Consider the following 17,399-nt stretch of genomic DNA (forward strand, 5'->3'; position numbering starts at 1 on the left):
CCCTGGAGCTGGGAGGACACAGGTGGCAGAGGGGACATCTCCAGCAGAAGTGACATCTCCAGTAGCTGCTGCTGGCAGGGGGCAGGGAGGGGTGGAGTTTGTGTTTTGCTGGGAATAGGATCAGGGAGCTGGGTTGGTTCCTGTGGGTTCCTGCCAAGACACATTGTCCACCTTTGTCACTCCCTTCCTCTCCCTGCAGCCGCAGCCATGAACCTGGACCGGATCGGGGAACACGCCGAGGCCATGTTCGGTGTGGGGTGAGTCCCTGCTCCCCATAGCTCCCCTGGCCATAGGGCCCTTCCCCTTCCATCCATCCCACCCAGGCCAGGAGCTGCAGGTGATGAGGAGGAGGAGGTGGCTCTAAAGGCTCTAAAGCTGTCCTCACCAGCCCCTGAGCTCCATGTTAAGGCCCAGCGCTTCTATCCTGCTCCAGGAAGTCGAGCAGCATGTTGGAAGTGGATGACGAGGGAGGGAGGATGTTCCTGCGGGTGCTGATCCACCTGACCATGCATGACTACCCCCCACTCATCTCCGGCTCCCTGCAGCTTCTCTTCAAGCACTTCAGCCAGAGGCAGGAGGTCCTGCACACCTTCAAACAGGTGACGCTGAGGGCACCTGGGGCACCCCACGCCTGGCTGTGGAGGGGGGGGACGTGGCTTGGATCCTGGTCCTTTCCTTGGGAGGGAGATCTGGGAGTGGGATTTGTGCCCTGACCTGGAAACCTCTGGGAATGTTGCTGCAGGTCCAGCTCCTGATCTCAGCCCAGGATGTGGAGAACTACAAGGTGATCAAGTCGGAGCTGGACAAACTCCGCACGATGGTGGAGAAATCGGAGCTCTGGGTGGACAAGAAGGGCAGCACCAAAGGGGACAGCACAGGGGAGGGGAACAAGAAGGAGAAGAAGGAGGTGAGAGCCCTGAGTAAAACGCTGAGATCCAGGCTGGGAAAGGAGAGGGAGGCAGGGGGGCAGCTCACCTTAATCCAACACCCTCTGGGGCTCGATGGGGAGCATCCTGTGGGGTGTGGCTGGAGGGGCACGGAGTGACCCCAGTGCTGCTGTGTCCCCTGCAGCACGGTGCCGACGAGGAGGTCATTGCTCCAGGAGAGAAGAGCAGTGAGAACTACCAGATAGTGAAAGGGGTGAGTGAGACCAAACCCCGGTGCACCGGCAGGAAGGAAAGGGGTGAAATCCTGGGGGGATTTCCACGTTCTCCTGTGCTTCAGTAGAAACAAGTCCAAGCCTGGCTCTTTCCTGGCAGCTCAGCACAGGGAGGAGCTGTCACATCCTTGCACTGGGGACTGGAGGGGACCGGGTGGGTGACAGCCATGAGGGCTCTGTGTGGCACCACAGGGAGGATCCCTGAGCGGGGACTGAGATTTGTGAGCAAAGCAGGGAACACCTGGCATTATGGAGGGAACACCTGGGATTATGGAGGGAACATCTAGAATGCAAACCAGCCCCAGTGCTGGTGACCACCCTGAGTGGCTCCAGGCCCACCGTGGTCCCTCTGTTCCCAGATCTTGGAGCGGCTCAACAAGATGTGCGGGGTGGGGGAGCAGGTGCGCAAGAAGCAGCAGCGCCTGCTGAAGAACATGGATGCCCACAAAGTGATGCTGGACCTGCTGCAGATCCCCTATGAGAAGGTGGGTGGACAGAAACCTGGTCCTGAGTGCCCAGGGCAAAGGGGACACACGGGGACCCCTCTGAGTGGCCTCCTGCCACTCCCATCGCTCTCAGCTCCGCATGTTTCTCCTCTGTCCCCTCCTTAGGGGGATGCCAAGATGATGGAGATCCTCAAGTTCACCCACCAGTTCCTGCAGAAGTTTTGTGCTGGCAATCAGGAGAACCAGGCCCTGCTGCACAAACACCTCAACCTGTTCCTGACCCCTGGGGTAAGGAGAGGACACGGAGGGGCAGCAGCACAGGGAAGGAATTCAGCACCACTCCGGGGGCTGAGAGCACAGGATGGAAAAGCCAGGGGGAGACCCCAGGCAGGGCAGAAGTTGGGGACAGTTCCTGCAGCCCCCTGACCCCACTCTGTCCCTTGTCCCCAGCTGCTGGAGGCAGAGACAATGCAGCACATCTTCCTCAACAACTACCAGCTGTGCTCGGAGATCAATGAGACAGTGCCTCAGCACTTCATCCATTGCGTGGCCACCCACGGCCGCCACGTCCAGTACCTCGACTTCCTGCACACCATCATCAAGGCCGAGGGCAAGTACGTCAAGAAGTGCCAGGACATGATCATGACTGAGGTGAGGAACTCTCCTGCGGGGCAGCAGTGGGGGGAAGTAGGACAAGGCTCTTGGAACCTGAATCAATGGCTTCTTCCTTGAGAAGAGCCTTCCAGCCATGCTGGATCTTCCCTGGAACCAGCCAGCCCCAGTGCTGGTGACCATCTTGAGTGGCCATCAACCATCTCCAGGGGCTCAGTGCAAGGTCCAAGAGCCAGTTTGGGTGTCACACAATTTCACACAATTTTTGATTGCACTGGTTCTTCCTGTAAACACAGCTCCCTGTCCCCCTTCCTGGCCACTGCAGAGTGGACACCACTGGCCTTGGAGGTTTCTGACCTTCCTTTTTCAGAGTGGTGACCACTGACCACTGACCCTTCCCTGCAGCTCACCAACGCCGGGGATGACGTGGTGGTTTTCTACAACGACAAGGCTTCGCTGGCCACCCTGCTGGAGATGATGACGGCAGCCAGGGACGGGGTGGAGGAGAACAGCCCCCTGATGTACCACATCTCCCTGGTGGACCTGCTGGCTGCCTGCGCCGAGGGCAAGAACGTCTACACCGAGATCAAGTGCACGTCCCTGCTGCCCCTGGAGGACGTGGTGCGGGTGGTGACACACGAGGACTGCATCACGGAGGTACAGCGTGGCAGCCAGGAGGACACTGGGGCTCTGCACCGATCGTCCCCTGACGGTGTCCCTGCCCCTTTCCCTCTCCCTGGCAGGTGAAGATGGCCTACGTGAACTTTGTCAACCACTGCTATGTGGACACGGAGGTGGAGATGAAGGAGATCTACACCAGCAACCACATCTGGACCCTCTTTGAGAACTTCACCCTGGACATGGCCCAGGTGCGTGGGGAGGGTTGGGTGGGAGGGACACAGCAGTGGTGGCTTGGATGGGGACAGGGTGGTGTCACCAAGGCTCCCTTGGAGCCTCCTGCAGGGCATGGATACACATGTGGGACCTCACCTAGCTGCCACACCTGGGGTTGCGGAGTGGTCAGGGCTCTCTGGCGTGACCACAGGAGCTGTGTCACCAGCCACGTCCCTCAGTGTGGTCCCAGCAGTGTCTGGGCAGACACAAGCTGGCCCCGGTACCATCAGCGTCCTTCCTGTCCTCACAGATGTGCAAGAAGCGGGAGAAGCGCCTGCCGGACGCCACGCTGGAGAAGTACGTGCTGACAGTGGTGCTGGACACCATCAATGCCTTCTTCAGCTCGCCCTTCTCAGAGAACAGCACCTCACTGCAGGTGACAAGGGGTGGGCAGGGTGGTGGGGGGGGGACAGCAGCTCAACCAGGCTCTCAAAACACAGTTTGGAGGCGTGTGCTGACACTCCTGTCTCCTCCAGACCCACCAGACCATTGTGGTGCAGCTTCTCCAGTCCACCATGAGGCTGCTGGAGTGCCCGTGGCTGCAGCAGCAGCACAAGAGCTCGGTGGAGTCCTGCATCCGCACGCTGGCCATGGTCGGTAAGGAGCCACTGCTGTGCCCAGGGGACAGGGGACAGAGCCATCCTGGGCTGTCTGTGCCCAGCAGCGAGCAGGACACCCTGTCCCTCCTGTGGGGGTGGCAGGACACCACAGGGAGGGGCTGCCAGCTGGGCATGGGGATGTTCAGCTCTGGGATGTGCTTTTTTGTGAGCTTCACCTCAGCACGCCCGAGATAATGTGGGGATAACCAGAGCCTGGGCTTGGCTGGGAGCTCCCTGGTGTGTCCCTGCCCGGACACAAAGCCAACGCTGACGGTGGTTTTCCCTGGCCAGGACTTTGCCCTCGGTGTGCAGCTGCCTGACTCAGGCTGAGGGCTGTTAGCACTGAGTCACCATGGAAAGGATTGCTGGTGGCTGGGCTCTGGGTGGGGATTTCCCTTCGGAATTCCAGGCAGGGTGCTTGCAGCCTCCCCACGCTGGGCTTTCCCAACCAAAAACTGGAGCTGGGGCCTGTTTCCACCCTGTGTGGGGCTGTGGGTGTTGGGATGAGTGGGAACACTCCAGCCTGTACCAGCCTGGAGGAGTTTACTCTTGTATTTACCCCAAATCTCTGCTGCAAATGAGGTGAACCCTGGTGAAGGGGCACTCAGACAGTGGTGGGACCCAGCTGGCTGTGGCTGTCCCAACCCCATCCTGTGTCCCGCAGCCAAGAGTCGCTCCATCGCGCTGCCCATGGACCTGGATGCCCACGTCAGCTCCCTGCTCAACAGCAGCTCCACCAGCACGGTGCAGAGGAACACCTCGAGCTACAAGGCGGCCACACGCACCTTCCCCCGCGTCTCCACCACCCCCAACCAGTGGGACTACAAGAATATCATCGAGAAGCTGCAGGTACAGGGCAGGGCGTGGCGGGGCTCAGGTGGCAGGAGGGCGCTGGCGTTGTGGGGTCCCTCTCCCGTGTGTCCCCTGGCTCTGAAGGCGGTGCTGGGGCTTGCAGGACATCATCAACGCCCTGGAGGATCGCCTGAAGCCGCTGGTGGAGGCTGAGCTGTCCGTGCTGGTGGATGTCCTGCACCGGCCAGAGCTGCTCTTCATGGAGGGGACGGAAGCGTTCCAGAGATGCGAGAGTGGGGGGTTCCTGTCCAAGTGAGGCTGGTTTGGGACTGTCCCGGGGGTGCTGGAAAGGGTTTGGGACCCTCATCCTGGGTGGGCTGTGTGTCCCTGTGTGCCTGCAGCCTGGAGGGGTGGCAGGGGCCGTTCCCTCAGGGATGCCCAGGTCCCTCCCGGCTGTGTGACAATGGCTTTGCTGTGCCAGGCTGGTGCAGCACACCAAGGACCTGATGGAGACAGAAGAAAAGCTCTGCATCAAGGTGCTGAGGACGCTGCAGCAGATGCTGGTGAAGAGGAACAAGTATGGAGAGAGGGTGAGCACTGTGATCCATGTCAGGCCCCGCTCCCCAGCTGGCAGAGCCCACCCTGGGCACCCAGGGGTGCTCAGCTGGTTCTGCCCTGGCCCCAGCCTTGGCATGGGGACACTGGTGACATTTGCTTGCCTTGCCAGGGCAACCTGCTGCGGAAAATGCTCATGAACAATTACCTGCAGAACAAGAGGTCCAGCTCCAAGGGGGAAATGGGGGATGCTGCTGGGGGAGGTGAGTGCTCCTCTCTTGCCCCGTCCCTTCAAATTCCCATCTCCCAAGCAGTGGTGGGACCAGGTCTGTGGCTGCTTGCCATGCCCCACCTGCAGGGGAGCAGAGGATTTGGGGAGGTGAAGGGAGGGCAGTGAGATGCCCTGGCAGTGGTGGAGCCATGCTGGCTCTGTGCTACCACAGCATCACAGCCCTCGTGCCCTCTCACGCAGGCCAGGACCAGGACTGGTCAGCCATCGCTGCTGTCCAGTGCCGGCTGGACCGCGAAGGGGCCACCAAGTTGGTGGCTGACCTCATCATGAACACCAAGAATGAGAAGATCTTCCAGGAGAGCATCCTGCTGGCCATCCGCCTGCTGGACGGTGGCAACACCGAGATCCAGGTGCTGAGGGGGATTGGGCAGCCAGGGGCTTATGTGGGTAGTGTGAGGGCCCAGTGCTCAGCTCGGGGCAGTGGGTTTGGCTCAAACAGCTCTTTTTTGTGCTGAAATCTGGTGATTTGAGTTTCCCAGCTCCATGGCTGGGTGAAGGGCTGGAGGCTGCAGGAGGGGCAGGTGGTTCCAGGTTGTGTCTGGAGTTCTGCTGATACCCTCTGCCGGGAATTCCTAAAATGGCTCAGCGCTGCAGCTCCTGTGGGGGACTTGTGGGGTTATCCCAACCCCTTTGTCACAGGGAAACTGAAAAATGGTGTATGCAAAACCCAGTGGGGCTCCGGGCAAAAGCCAGGTTCCCCTGGGCAATGTGCTGAGGCTGCTGCTCGCAGGGACAGGCAGGGATACTTTGGACCCCGTGGTGGGGACCTGAACCAGTGCCCTTTTACCAGAAATCCTTTTACAACCTCATGACAAGCGACAAGAAGTCCGAGAAGTTCTTCAAGGTTCTGCACGACCGGATGAAGAAGGCGCAGCAGGAGACCAAGTCCACAGTGTCGGTGAACATGAGTGACATCGGGAACAAGCCCCGCGAGGACAAAGACGAGCCAGACCCTGGCACCAAAGGTACAGGGCTGTGTCCCCTTGGCAGGGCCAGCACCGGCTTGGGGACAGCCTGAGCTGACAAGGGGACAATTCCCTCCAGGACGAGGAGACACCTTCCTGATGCCCGGCACCCCCACGCGGTACCCGATGGCCGTGGGGTTCCGGAAGGGCCACGACCCCGGGGAGCAGGGCCAGAACAACGAGATGGGGGTGACGGTGCTGATCATGGAGCCCATCCTGCGCTTCCTGCAGCTGCTCTGCGAGAACCACAACCGCGACCTGCAGGTTGGTGCTGGGGCTCTGGGGGCCACCTGGGATCTGCCCCAGTTTGGCCCCAAAATGCTGTGGCACCAGCAGCTCTGTGCCTTGGTTTCCCCGTGTGCAGTGCACCATCCCTTGTGGATAACTTGGGGCTGTGGGGGGAGTTCGTGGCAGGACTGGCTGTGGGACTGAGATCTGTAGGTTGCAGGGGTTGTCATAGCCCAAATGTCCCTCAGACTGCAGCTGGAGGGGTGTGGGGAGAGAGGGATCAGGACCCCATTCCTGGGCTCTGCTCCACAGAACTTTCTGCGGTGCCAGAACAACAAAACCAACTACAACCTGGTGTGTGAGACGCTGCAGTTCCTGGATATCATGTGTGGCAGCACCACGGGCGGGCTGGGGCTGCTCGGCCTCTACATCAACGAGTACAACGTGGCTCTCATCACCCAGACCCTGGAGACCCTGACCGAGTACTGCCAGGGGCCCTGCCACGAGAACCAGGTCTGGGGGCCATTCCCCAAACCTCATCACAGACAGGGGAGGTTTTGGGGGTGATGTGAGGGAAGCAGGGACAGGTTTTGGGTTCAGCGTGTGAACAGGAGCAGAACGTGGGCAGCAGGGCTCCTGCACAGGTCACCAGCTGCTGCTTGGCTGCAAAATGTGGTGATGCAGAGGGGGAGTAAATCATCCAGTGGTGTGAACGGGGCCCTTTGCAGGGAGAGGGGAGGCCTGGGGGCCCAGGGCTGGAGGCAGAGCAGTGTTTGGGACCAGGATGTGCTGGAGGGTGGAGCTGGGAGGACCGGCAGGATCTGTGGGATAACGCATTGCCCCACTCCCCCAGAGCTGCATCGTGACCCACGAGTCCAATGGGATCGACATCATCACAGCCCTGATCCTAAACGACATCAGCCCCCTCTGCAAGTACCGGATGGACCTGGTCCTGCAGCTGAAGGTGCACAGAGGCCTGGGCTGGGCTGGTGGGGATGTGCCTGTGTGTCACTGCATGTGTCATTGCGTGTGTCACTGCAAGAACCCCCTGGCAGGGTCATGGGGTGTGCTGTGAGGTGAGGGGGTCACTGTAGAGGGGACCCTGCCTACGTCAGACCCTCGGGTGTGGGAGCAGATGGGCTCAGCTGGACAGGGCTGGGGCATCACCACGCTCGGATGACTCTGGCACAGGGGAGTTGGCAGGGGCATAGGATAATTCTGCCCACCCCAAAGCCCTGGGCAGTGGCAGGGCACAGCTCCCCTCACCAAGGGCTTCTCCTCACCAGGACAATGCCTCCAAGCTCCTCCTGGCCCTCATGGAGAGCAGGCATGACAGCGAAAATGCCGAGCGAATCCTCATCAGCCTCCGTCCCCAGGAACTGGTGAGGGAACTGGGAATGTCCCACAGAACCCCCAGCCCATATCTGAACGTCCTCTGCCCTGGGTCGTGCTGCAGTTTCTGCTTTGCACCCAAGAACCACCTCCCCTGCCCCACTGCTGCTCCTCCTGCCCAAATCCTGGCTGGAGGAGGAAACAGGGAGTGGGGAGGAGCTCAGTGCCCCTGTGCTGCCTTGCAGGTGGATGTGATTAAGAAGGCCTATCTGCAGGAGGAGGAGTGTGAAAACTCCGAGGTTTCCCCCCGGGAAGTTGGACACAACATTTATATCCTGGCATTGCAGGTAGGGAGCTGTAAAAGCATCCTGCCAGGCTGTGCTCAGAGGTTACACTTTTTTCTCTGTATTTGTGCACGTTTTTCTCCATAATTATGCACATTTCCTGCAGCCAGATTGGCCTCCCTGGGGAGCAGCCGTGGCCTGCTGGCCATCCCCTGTGCCCCCTGTGCCGCCACCGTGCTCACTGTCACCATCCCTGTCCCCCTCCAGCTCTCCCGACACAACAAGTCTCTGCAGCAGCTCCTGAAGCCAGTGAAGCGAATCCAGGAGGAGGAGGAGGAGGGAATCTCGTCCATGGTATGGAGAGGCACAGTCCCCTAAGCCACCCTGATCCAAGGCTGTAAAGAGCCCTTGCAGAGCCCACCTGGGCTTTGTTGATCAGGATTTGACAGAGTTTGGTCCCCAGGGGATTTAAGAGGGAGAGACACCTAAATGCCCCTTTTATCCAGAGGTAGAAGCCCAAAGGTGTGTGTGTGTGCCCCATTGTGGGGTGACATAGGCTGGTGGCCTTTGGGCCTTTACTCACTTCCCCCCATTCCCTTCAGAAAGGAAAGGCCAAGTCCTTTGCTGCAGTTCCTTGCCTGGGTTCCTCAGATCTAGACAAGATTCAGCAGGAATGTGATTTCCCTGGGGGTTTTGTGAGCACTGGTTTGTAATTTGTGGATTAGCAGCACTTGGATGTAATTATTGCAGGGAATCGATTGTCTGTCACCGCGGGGAGCACTCGCACCCCTTATGGAAGCTTTAATTCATTTGCTTTTCCCTGAAAACCTCGTCAGCTGTGGGAGATGTCCAGGCACGTTGTGGGAACAGTCAGATCCAGCTTCTGGCTGGATCCTCATCCTCTCCCTTTCCCTCTCCCCATCCAGCTCAGCCTTAACAACAAGCAGCTGTCGCAGATGCTGAAGTCCACAGCCCCGGTGCAGGAGGAAGAGGAGGATCCGCTGGCTTATTATGAGAAACACACATCCCAAATTGAGGCAAGACCTCTGGCTGTTGGCTTTCCAGCCTGCCCACGGCCCATGAATCCTACCTGGCTCCAGATGCCTCATGTCCAATTATTTTGCACCAAGAGCTGTCCCTCCTTCCCATCCCCATGCTGGCAGGAGCATTAGCTCCAGGAACTGAGGGATGAGCAGCACCCTGGACCCTTCCCTCCTCTCCCAGCAGCAGTGGGATGCAGCTGATCCAGCAGCCTCATCCTTGGCATGGATCCCCCATTCCCACACTCCCACTTCCCATAGCCAGGGCTGCCTCTGCTCCAGGCAGTTTGGAAGCTTTTAAATGAGTGGCTGAAAATATTTGGATCCTGTGGAGTGGGAGGGAGGAGGGGAAGGCACAGCTGGATCAGGGAAGGAGGAAAACACCATGGCAGGGCAGGACCTGAGGCTCTGCTTCGCACAGATCGTGCGGCTGGACCGGAGCATGGAGCAGATCATCTTCCCTGTGCCTGGGATCTGCGAGTTCCTCACCAAGGAGACCAAGTACCGGCTCTTCACCACCACAGAGCAGGACGAGCAGGGCAGCAAAGTCAGCGACTTCTTCGACCAGTCCTCCTTCCTGCACAACGAGATGGAGTGGCAGAAGAAGCTGCGCAGTAAGAGCGAGACAGAGCCTCCCCTGGGCTGCCCTGGTGGGAATCTGGGGGATATTCCTGCTGGGAAAGGGCTGTACACCTGGGAATGGCACTGCTGAGCTGCCCGTGCTCTGCAGAGCACCACACACCTGGCACAGTGCAGGGAGTGAGGGTTAAAGTCCCAGCAATGGCATTCCTCTGTGCTGTCAGGGCAGTTTCTCCACAGTCTGAGGTGCTCCTTGCTCACATTCCCGGGCATTCCAGGTGAGGTGTTTTCCCTGGAAAGCCCTTTCAGTTGCCTTCCCTAACCAAGGTCTTGTAGCTGCACATGGGAAATAAAACCTGCTTCTCTGCCCCCTGCAGACCTGCTCAGGGGCTTCCAGGCTGGAAATCCTGGCTGGAAATCCTGGGGACAGAGTAGAGGGTCCCACTATGGATATTGGGGTGCAGCTGAGGAGTGTAGTAGCTGTGAGGGAAGACAGAGCCAACCTGATTCCGGGGTGTCAGAGCAGCTTTCCAGAGGGCTGGGAAACCAAGGAATGTGAGCAGAGTCACTTAGAAAGTGCATTCCTTTTCCAGCAGATGAGCAGGAGTGTTTTCAAAACACTCCATGAGTGGTTTGAAGGAGGTGGGAGGCTGGGTCAGTCTGGGACCAGCAGCTGCAGAGCCCACAGAGGTCTGGGAGGTGACACAGGGGGACACAGAGGGTCAGAGAGTTCACAGGGATGATATAGGAGATTCAGGAGATTACAGAGGGTCTGGGATGATCCAGGAGGTCAGGAAGGACACAGGGATGGCACAGAGGGTCTGGGATGACACAGGAGCTCCAGGAGGGCACAGGGGCTCCAGGAGGACCCGGTTGGCACGAGGCTGGCTGAGGTTTGTGTGTTGCCTCCTCTCCCCCCAGGCATGCCGCTGATGTACTGGTTCTCCCGCAGAATGACGCTCTGGGGAAGCATTTCCTTCAACCTGGCGGTCTTCATCAACATCATCATTGCTTTCTTCTACCCCTATGTGGAAGCCACTTCCATGGGTAAGTGCCACCTGCTGCTCCTCGGGGTGGAAGGGAAAGGGATCTTCACATGCAGGAAAACTGGCACTGCCTCATCCTTGGGCTTCTTTAGGCTCCCACAGCCCCAGCTCCCTTCTGCTGGATAAAGGATTAGTCAGGATTTCAGTTTCCAGCTCTCCCACCTCTTCCTTCTCAGGGAAACCTCTCTTCTCCTGGGCTGCCCTTCCCCTGTTTGTACAATGTGGGAAGCAGTGATGGGACTCATTCCTGTTGTTAGGCAAAGCCTCCATCACCTACAATGGCTCTGAGCTCTTGGATAAAAGATGTTAGAAAATGTATCAGTAAAAACCACCTGAACCAACACAAATCTTCGCAGTGTGGCGTCATCATTTCTGATAAAGAGCTCGTTAATGCCCCTGCCTCTAACATCCATGTGTTCCTCTTCCCAGGAGTGCTGGACTCCCCGCTGATCTCCCTGCTCTTCTGGATCCTGATCTGCTTCTCCATCATGGCCCTGTTCACCAAGCGCTATGGGGTGAGGCCGCTGCTGGTGGCCCTGATCCTGCGCTCCATCTACTACCTGGGCATCGGGCTCACCCTCAACATCCTGGGGGCTCTCAATGTGAGTTTTCCACGTGCTGGGGGATCAGGAAGCTGCCCCACCTTCCCAGAGTGCAGCAAACCCCACTCCCTCCCGTTTCTGGCCATCCCCAGCTGACCAACAAGATCGTGTTTGTGGTGAGCTTCGTGGGCAACCGAGGCACCTTCATCCGTGGCTACAAGGCCATGATCATGGATGTGGAATTCCTGTACCATGTCGGCTACATCGTGACCAGCGTCCTGGGGCTCTTCGTGCATGAGCTCTTCTACAGCATCCTGGTATGATAAATTCAGGTGGCTGGGGGCACAGGCAGCCTGGCTGCTGCTTTAGGAGCTGGAAGGTTCCTGTGACACTTTTCAGGGGCTGATTGATAGCAGAGAGAACAATTCCCTGTGCTCTAATCTTTGCATGGGCTGAGCTTTCTGCCTCCTGACAGTATCTATTGCTGTCTCTCTCCTGGTCCTGGGCTGTATCTCTCCTTCTAATCTGCTGTGTGCTTTATCTGGGTCAGCTGGGAGGCAACGTGAGCTGGCGAGGGCAGAGCCAGGGTACATGTGGCCTATTCTTGGCTCTCCTGCTGTGCATAAGTCACTCCATTCTTCTCTGCTTCCCTTCAGTAAGCTGGGAAACTTAAAGGCTTTGTGAGAAAAGTTAGTCAAGGTCTGCTGAGCGATCCAAGATCTCAGGATAAAAGGGGATATAGATAGGCCAGGCATTATCAAGAGAAGCACCCCGCAGCATTTCTTTGGTCCTGGGTCCTTTCAGCTGTTTGACTTGATCTACCGTGAGGAGACCTTGTTTAATGTCATCAAAAGCGTGACGCGGAACGGGCGCTCCATCCTGCTGACAGCCCTGCTGGCCCTCATCCTCGTCTACCTCTTCTCCATTGTGGGCTTCCTGTTCCTGAAGGATGACTTCATCCTCGAGGTGGACCGGCTGCCGGACAGCAAAGCCAAAGGTTGGGCAGTGCTCAGGGTCACAGGAGCCTCCACACACATCTCAGGGTGTGCTGTGTCGGCTTTGACACTGGGAGCACTGGTTTTGGGGTCCCAGAGAGGACAGCTTTGTGCTTTTGCTGCACAGAGCAGGGTTTGGGGTTAGTGGTGGCAGAGAAGGGGACACAGAGCTACAAATGAAGGGTCAGCACTGCAGGGGTCTCAACACTGAGAAAAAGCTTCAGGGCCTAGAAAATGTAGGAGAATATGAAGCAACTTTTTCCCAAGAAGGTTGTCATCTTCCTGGGAGCCCACAGCAGTGGTTTGCTGGGGAGAGGTGCTGCTCTCACAGGGCTGGGGTCTCTTCCTTGCAGATGATCCCTTGGGGATGCAAAGGAACGTGGAGACCTTCATGGAATCATGCAGCAGTGACAAAATCAGCTGCTCTGCTGCACCCACTGCCTTGGAAGGTAAGAGAGCCCTATGGAAATGCCAGCCAGCTGAGGAAAATCCCAGCTTTTCCAAGGTAGAAACTAAATCCTCTTCCTGGGACATGTTGGGCAAGAGGCCTGTGAATTTTGCACTGACCCTGGCATCAAAAATGTTGGGGTGGATTAATTTAATCAGAAAGGAGGTGGGAGCTGCAGGAGTGTTTGGCTGCTGGAGGAGCCGCTAGGATGTTGATGGCTGGGACATCACAACAGGCAGCTGCTCCTTTGTCACTGCCACTGCAGCTGGAACCATCCCACTGCCAGGGTCTGGTGCTCTGCTGGGCTCTGAGTCCTTGCTCTGCTCTCATCCCCAGAAGCTGACCCAGAGCAGTGGGAACGTGCCTGTGACACACTGCTCATGTGCATCGTCACCGTGCTCAACCACGGCCTGCGCAACGGCGGCGGCGTGGGGGACATCCTGAGGAAACCCTCCAAGGATGTGAGTGGGGACAGCACCTGGGACCTCTTTTCTTCTGCTAAACCCTGCTGCAATCACTGCTGGTCCCTCTTCCTGTCAGCTGTGACACATCCAGCTCCATCCCTCACGTTCTCCTCCTGCCCTCGGTGCCTCAGCCATGGCCGTGTCAGGGCTGGGGTGATGGAAGCAGAGCTGTGCCAGACACACAATTCTCCCTCTCATCCATTACAGGAGTCCCTGTTCCCTGCTCGAGTTGTCTATGACCTCCTCTTCTTCTTCATTGTCATTATCATCGTCCTCAACCTCATCTTCGGGGTCATTATTGACACCTTTGCTGATCTGAGGAGCGAGAAACAGAAGAAGGAAGAGATCCTGAAGACCACCTGTTTCATTTGTGGTGAGCACTGGGAATACAGGGATTGTCCCAGAGCTCTTCCTCCCCTCCCAGATTGGGGGCAGGAAAAGAATTTCAGCTGGATGCTGTTTTTTATTTACCACTGCAAAAGCTGATTCTGTTCAGCAAGGGGTCACTGCACTGGGAGGGGTTTAAAAAAGACATAACTGGAGGGAAATTCTCGGTGCTGTTCCTCACCCTGCTAAAATGAGGTGTGAATGTAAAACCACATTTTGGTGTTCTTGTTGCATTTCACTGCTGAGTCCTTCCCTTGGCCAGTGGGGATAAAAAGCAGCATCACTGGAGAAATGTAATAGACAAAATACTCTGAAATCCTTTCAGTCAGCAGTGGGCATAAAAAAAAAAAAAAAAAAAAAAAAAAAGGAAAACCCCAGTAAATCTCTCTGCGCTTTTTCCTTTAAATATCCTCTGGGTTTATTTTACTGGGCAGAGCCAGCAGAACATGGGAAGAAATTGTTCCCTGTCAGGGTGGGAGGTCCTGGCACAGGGTGCCCAGAGAAGCCATGGCCGCCCCATCCCTGGAAGTGTCCAAGGCCAGGCTGGATGGGACTTGGAGCGACCTGCCATAGTGGAAGGTGTCCCTGCCCATGGCAGGGGGTGAAAGATCCCTTCCAGCCCAAACCATTCCATGATTTTCTGATTCTGTGATTTTAAACAGAAGTCTCCTGAACCCCCAGCTGGGTTCTTGCCACCTGGTTTGGATGTTTATGTACTAGATTCCAACTAATCATTAAAAGCACTTGAATGTCGCCTTTGGGAGGGGATGCACTGGACTGTGCTTCCTTCCATGTGTTTGCTGCTCACTCACCTCCTCCCTGTCCTTCTCCACCCTTCCCTGCCTTTCCCAGGGCTGGAAAGGGACAAGTTTGACAACAAGACCGTGTCCTTTGAGGAGCACATCAAATACGAGCACAACATGTGGAACTACCTGTACTTCATCGTGCTGGTGCGGGTGAAGAACAAGACCGACTACACCGGCCCCGAGAGCTACGTGGCACAGATGATCAAGGTACAGGTGCCCTTGGGGCAGCTCCTTGCCTATCCCAACCTGCCTGCCCTGAGGATATCGGGAACAAGGGGCTGGCCAAGGGAAAACAGCTCTGGGAAATCCATTTGGAAAATATTGGCTAATGGTGCAGCGCCTGAGTTCGTTCTTTGCTGTTTTTTTCCATGTGGTCTGTTTGAGGGCTCATCCCGTGAGTTGAAGGCTTGAACCAAGCAGGGAGTGGAGCTTCAAGGGTGTTTCAAGGCAAGGGAGGGAAAGGAAAGCAAGGAAAGAAAAACTTCTGCACTTGAGCCCAAGAACCAACCTAGAAATGGAACATGCATGGAAAAATTGCATATTTTTGCAAAGAGAATTTCTTTAATCCCTAAGCACAGGGAGGCTGCCTGTTTAACACTACCTTCCCTCCTTCTCTCTGACCCCTCACTCCACCTCCCCCTGCCTGTGATCATGTTCCCAGAACAAGAACCTGGACTGGTTCCCCCGGATGCGAGCCATGTCTCTGGTCAGCAATGAAGGGGAAGGGGAGCAGAACGAGATCCGCAATCTGCAGGACAAACTCAACACCACCATGAAGCTCGTGTCCCACCTCACCTCCCAGCTGAACGAGCTGAAGGAACAGGTATGGGAAATGGGAAATCCCCGTAGGAACCCTCTGTCCTTCCCAGAATAGCCACTGAGGGCAGGGAGTGGGAGGCAGGACCTGCCCAAGGCAGCATGACAACAATACAAATACAGGACTCCTGCAGCTCTTTTCTGGGGGAATTGGGGACACGTGGGTTTGGGTAGTGCCTCACCAGCTCAGTTTGCTGGCAGAGGCTCAAAGCAGTGCAGGCAGACACTTGGGAAGCACATCCAAGAGCAGGAGGGCCTGGAATTGCCTGAGCATGTCCTTGTTGGGATTGCAGATGACGGAGCAGCGGAAGCGCAGGCAGAGGATGGGGTTTGTGGATGTCCAGAACACCATGAACCACTGAGACACAGCTCCAGCCACCGAGGGACTGCACCTGTGTCAGCTGAGGAGGCTGCTCCTCCCTGGGCTCCAGGCATGGATTGTCACTGTCTGGGGACAATGGACCACATGGAAAGGGCTTCCCAGGCAGCATCTCCCTTAGAGCGCTTGTAAGCAATTCCAGGAGCAGGGGCTGGCCGGAGTCCTCCCCACACCTGGGCCCAGGTGTTTTTCTAACACCCTTGTAGGAAGATAAACCATACAGGACTCTCATTCCTCATTGCAATAACTCTTTATTTTGCAACTGTGGAGGGTTGTATCTTTATCTCCATGTGCTCCAGCCCCTCAGCTGTGGGGTAAGTAGCTCTAGGGCCGCACTATTTAACTTACTCTGAGTGCCACTTGTCCCTGTGGATATTTGCCAAGCAGCCCTCGTTATGTGCTGTGCCTGCTCCACGCTGACCCCTCTCCATTTACAGAATTCTCTTCATCCCGTGGTGCAGAAAAGAGCAGCTGAACTCAAGGAGGTGGATTTAATTTAATTTAATTAACTCACCAGATGAGAAGCTGAGCTTGTCCTAGTGGGAACTAAAAGTCTTTTGCCTTCTGTGGACCAAGGATCTTTGGGCAGCAGTAGTAGTAGGAACCTGCAGGTTTACAGGAGTTCACTGTGAAGGGGTGTCCTGTGTTTTAGTTTCATCTCTGGTATCATGTTTTACCTTTTTTTTTCCCCCCCTTTTTTTTTTTTTTTTTTAGTCGTTATTGTTACTTAAGAACTGAAGTGTAAATTGCCTTAACTAAATTAAATACAGAATCATGTTATAATAAAAACTTCAACGTGGTAAAGAAAGTCCCCTTCCTGTGCCCTCTGGTGTGGGGATGGGCCTGTCAAACAGAGGCACAGAACAAGGCCAGGAGCAGAACCCAAAGCTGGCACCCAAGGTGCTCCCCAGCCTGCTGCTCCCAGCTCCAGGTGTTGCACATCCCCTGCCAAACACTGCCATGAAGAGCCACCAGGAGCACCAGCCTTGGTTCCTGGAGCTCTGGACCAGAGCCTGCTGCAGTTTGAAATTCTTTCACTGCCTGCCAGGCAATCGCTGCTGAAACCCATAAAATGGAGCAGCTGTTGGTGCTGTGGAGCCCTGGCACAGCTCTGCTCCAGACACTCATCCTTCCCAAGCCAGCCCCAGCTACAAGCCCAAGAACAGACACTGATGAAAGCAGTAAAGCTCTAAAAAGGAATAAAAAAGCCCATAACAGTGAAGTTGCAGAGCACTTGAAATGTGTTTATGGCCCCATCTAGCAGCATGTCATTTAATCCTGCCTTCACCCTCAGCTCTGCACTAACCCACACATCCCTCTCTCCTCAGGCTGGGGGGAATCTGCACAGAGATGGCTCCTCCAGCAGCAGCTCTGCAGCAGCTGATTAAAATCTGAATTAAACTTGTGCAGTGCTCTACTGTCACCATGGCAAAGTCACCCTCCATCCTCTCTGTCTTCTCTGAAGGAAAATAAATGTGATGATTAAAGTTCTCCCTCCCTGCACTGCCCTGGTCCCTGGGCTAACACACAAACACAAGCACAGAGAGGTTTTCACATCCTCTGTTCTCTTCACAAGAACATTTAAAGCTGCACCTCCTCCCTCTGGGCAGCTCCTGCTTGCTCCATTTTTTGAGATACAAAGGGCCAGGTTTGACACCACAAAGTTCCCTTCTCTACACTGCTCCAGCACGGATGTGCTAAGCTCTGCCCCAGATTCTCAGCAGAAAAAAAAGGAGGCA

General features: G+C 56.3%; 1 protein-coding gene across 1 annotated transcript in view; it reads left to right on the top strand.

Annotated features, from left to right (window-relative positions):
* The window catches only part of ITPR3 (inositol 1,4,5-trisphosphate receptor type 3), a 37,334-nt gene extending 20,023 nt beyond the window's left edge, over positions 1-17,311 (top strand). Inside the window, exons 24-58 of the mRNA XM_058855646.1 lie at positions 200-257; positions 434-599; positions 743-907; positions 1,072-1,140; positions 1,519-1,644; positions 1,771-1,893; positions 2,056-2,256; positions 2,623-2,874; positions 2,961-3,086; positions 3,362-3,487; positions 3,588-3,708; positions 4,375-4,559; positions 4,666-4,814; positions 4,984-5,092; positions 5,230-5,320; positions 5,530-5,699; positions 6,140-6,314; positions 6,394-6,578; positions 6,855-7,055; positions 7,396-7,506; positions 7,829-7,924; positions 8,120-8,221; positions 8,426-8,512; positions 9,085-9,195; positions 9,620-9,812; positions 10,699-10,824; positions 11,253-11,425; positions 11,518-11,682; positions 12,170-12,362; positions 12,714-12,809; positions 13,145-13,269; positions 13,480-13,645; positions 14,512-14,672; positions 15,127-15,288; positions 15,575-17,311. Of these exons, the coding sequence (XP_058711629.1) occupies positions 200-257; positions 434-599; positions 743-907; positions 1,072-1,140; positions 1,519-1,644; positions 1,771-1,893; positions 2,056-2,256; positions 2,623-2,874; positions 2,961-3,086; positions 3,362-3,487; positions 3,588-3,708; positions 4,375-4,559; positions 4,666-4,814; positions 4,984-5,092; positions 5,230-5,320; positions 5,530-5,699; positions 6,140-6,314; positions 6,394-6,578; positions 6,855-7,055; positions 7,396-7,506; positions 7,829-7,924; positions 8,120-8,221; positions 8,426-8,512; positions 9,085-9,195; positions 9,620-9,812; positions 10,699-10,824; positions 11,253-11,425; positions 11,518-11,682; positions 12,170-12,362; positions 12,714-12,809; positions 13,145-13,269; positions 13,480-13,645; positions 14,512-14,672; positions 15,127-15,288; positions 15,575-15,643 (4,934 nt within the window). The 3' untranslated portion in view covers positions 15,644-17,311. The remainder of the gene's footprint in view (positions 1-199; positions 258-433; positions 600-742; positions 908-1,071; positions 1,141-1,518; positions 1,645-1,770; positions 1,894-2,055; positions 2,257-2,622; positions 2,875-2,960; positions 3,087-3,361; positions 3,488-3,587; positions 3,709-4,374; positions 4,560-4,665; positions 4,815-4,983; positions 5,093-5,229; positions 5,321-5,529; positions 5,700-6,139; positions 6,315-6,393; positions 6,579-6,854; positions 7,056-7,395; positions 7,507-7,828; positions 7,925-8,119; positions 8,222-8,425; positions 8,513-9,084; positions 9,196-9,619; positions 9,813-10,698; positions 10,825-11,252; positions 11,426-11,517; positions 11,683-12,169; positions 12,363-12,713; positions 12,810-13,144; positions 13,270-13,479; positions 13,646-14,511; positions 14,673-15,126; positions 15,289-15,574) is intronic.
* Positions 17,312-17,399: the final 88 nt, after the last annotated feature.

This window comes from Poecile atricapillus, chromosome 23 (genome assembly GCF_030490865.1).
Source record: "Poecile atricapillus isolate bPoeAtr1 chromosome 23, bPoeAtr1.hap1, whole genome shotgun sequence".
Classification (NCBI taxonomy): domain Eukaryota; kingdom Metazoa; phylum Chordata; class Aves; order Passeriformes; family Paridae; genus Poecile; species Poecile atricapillus.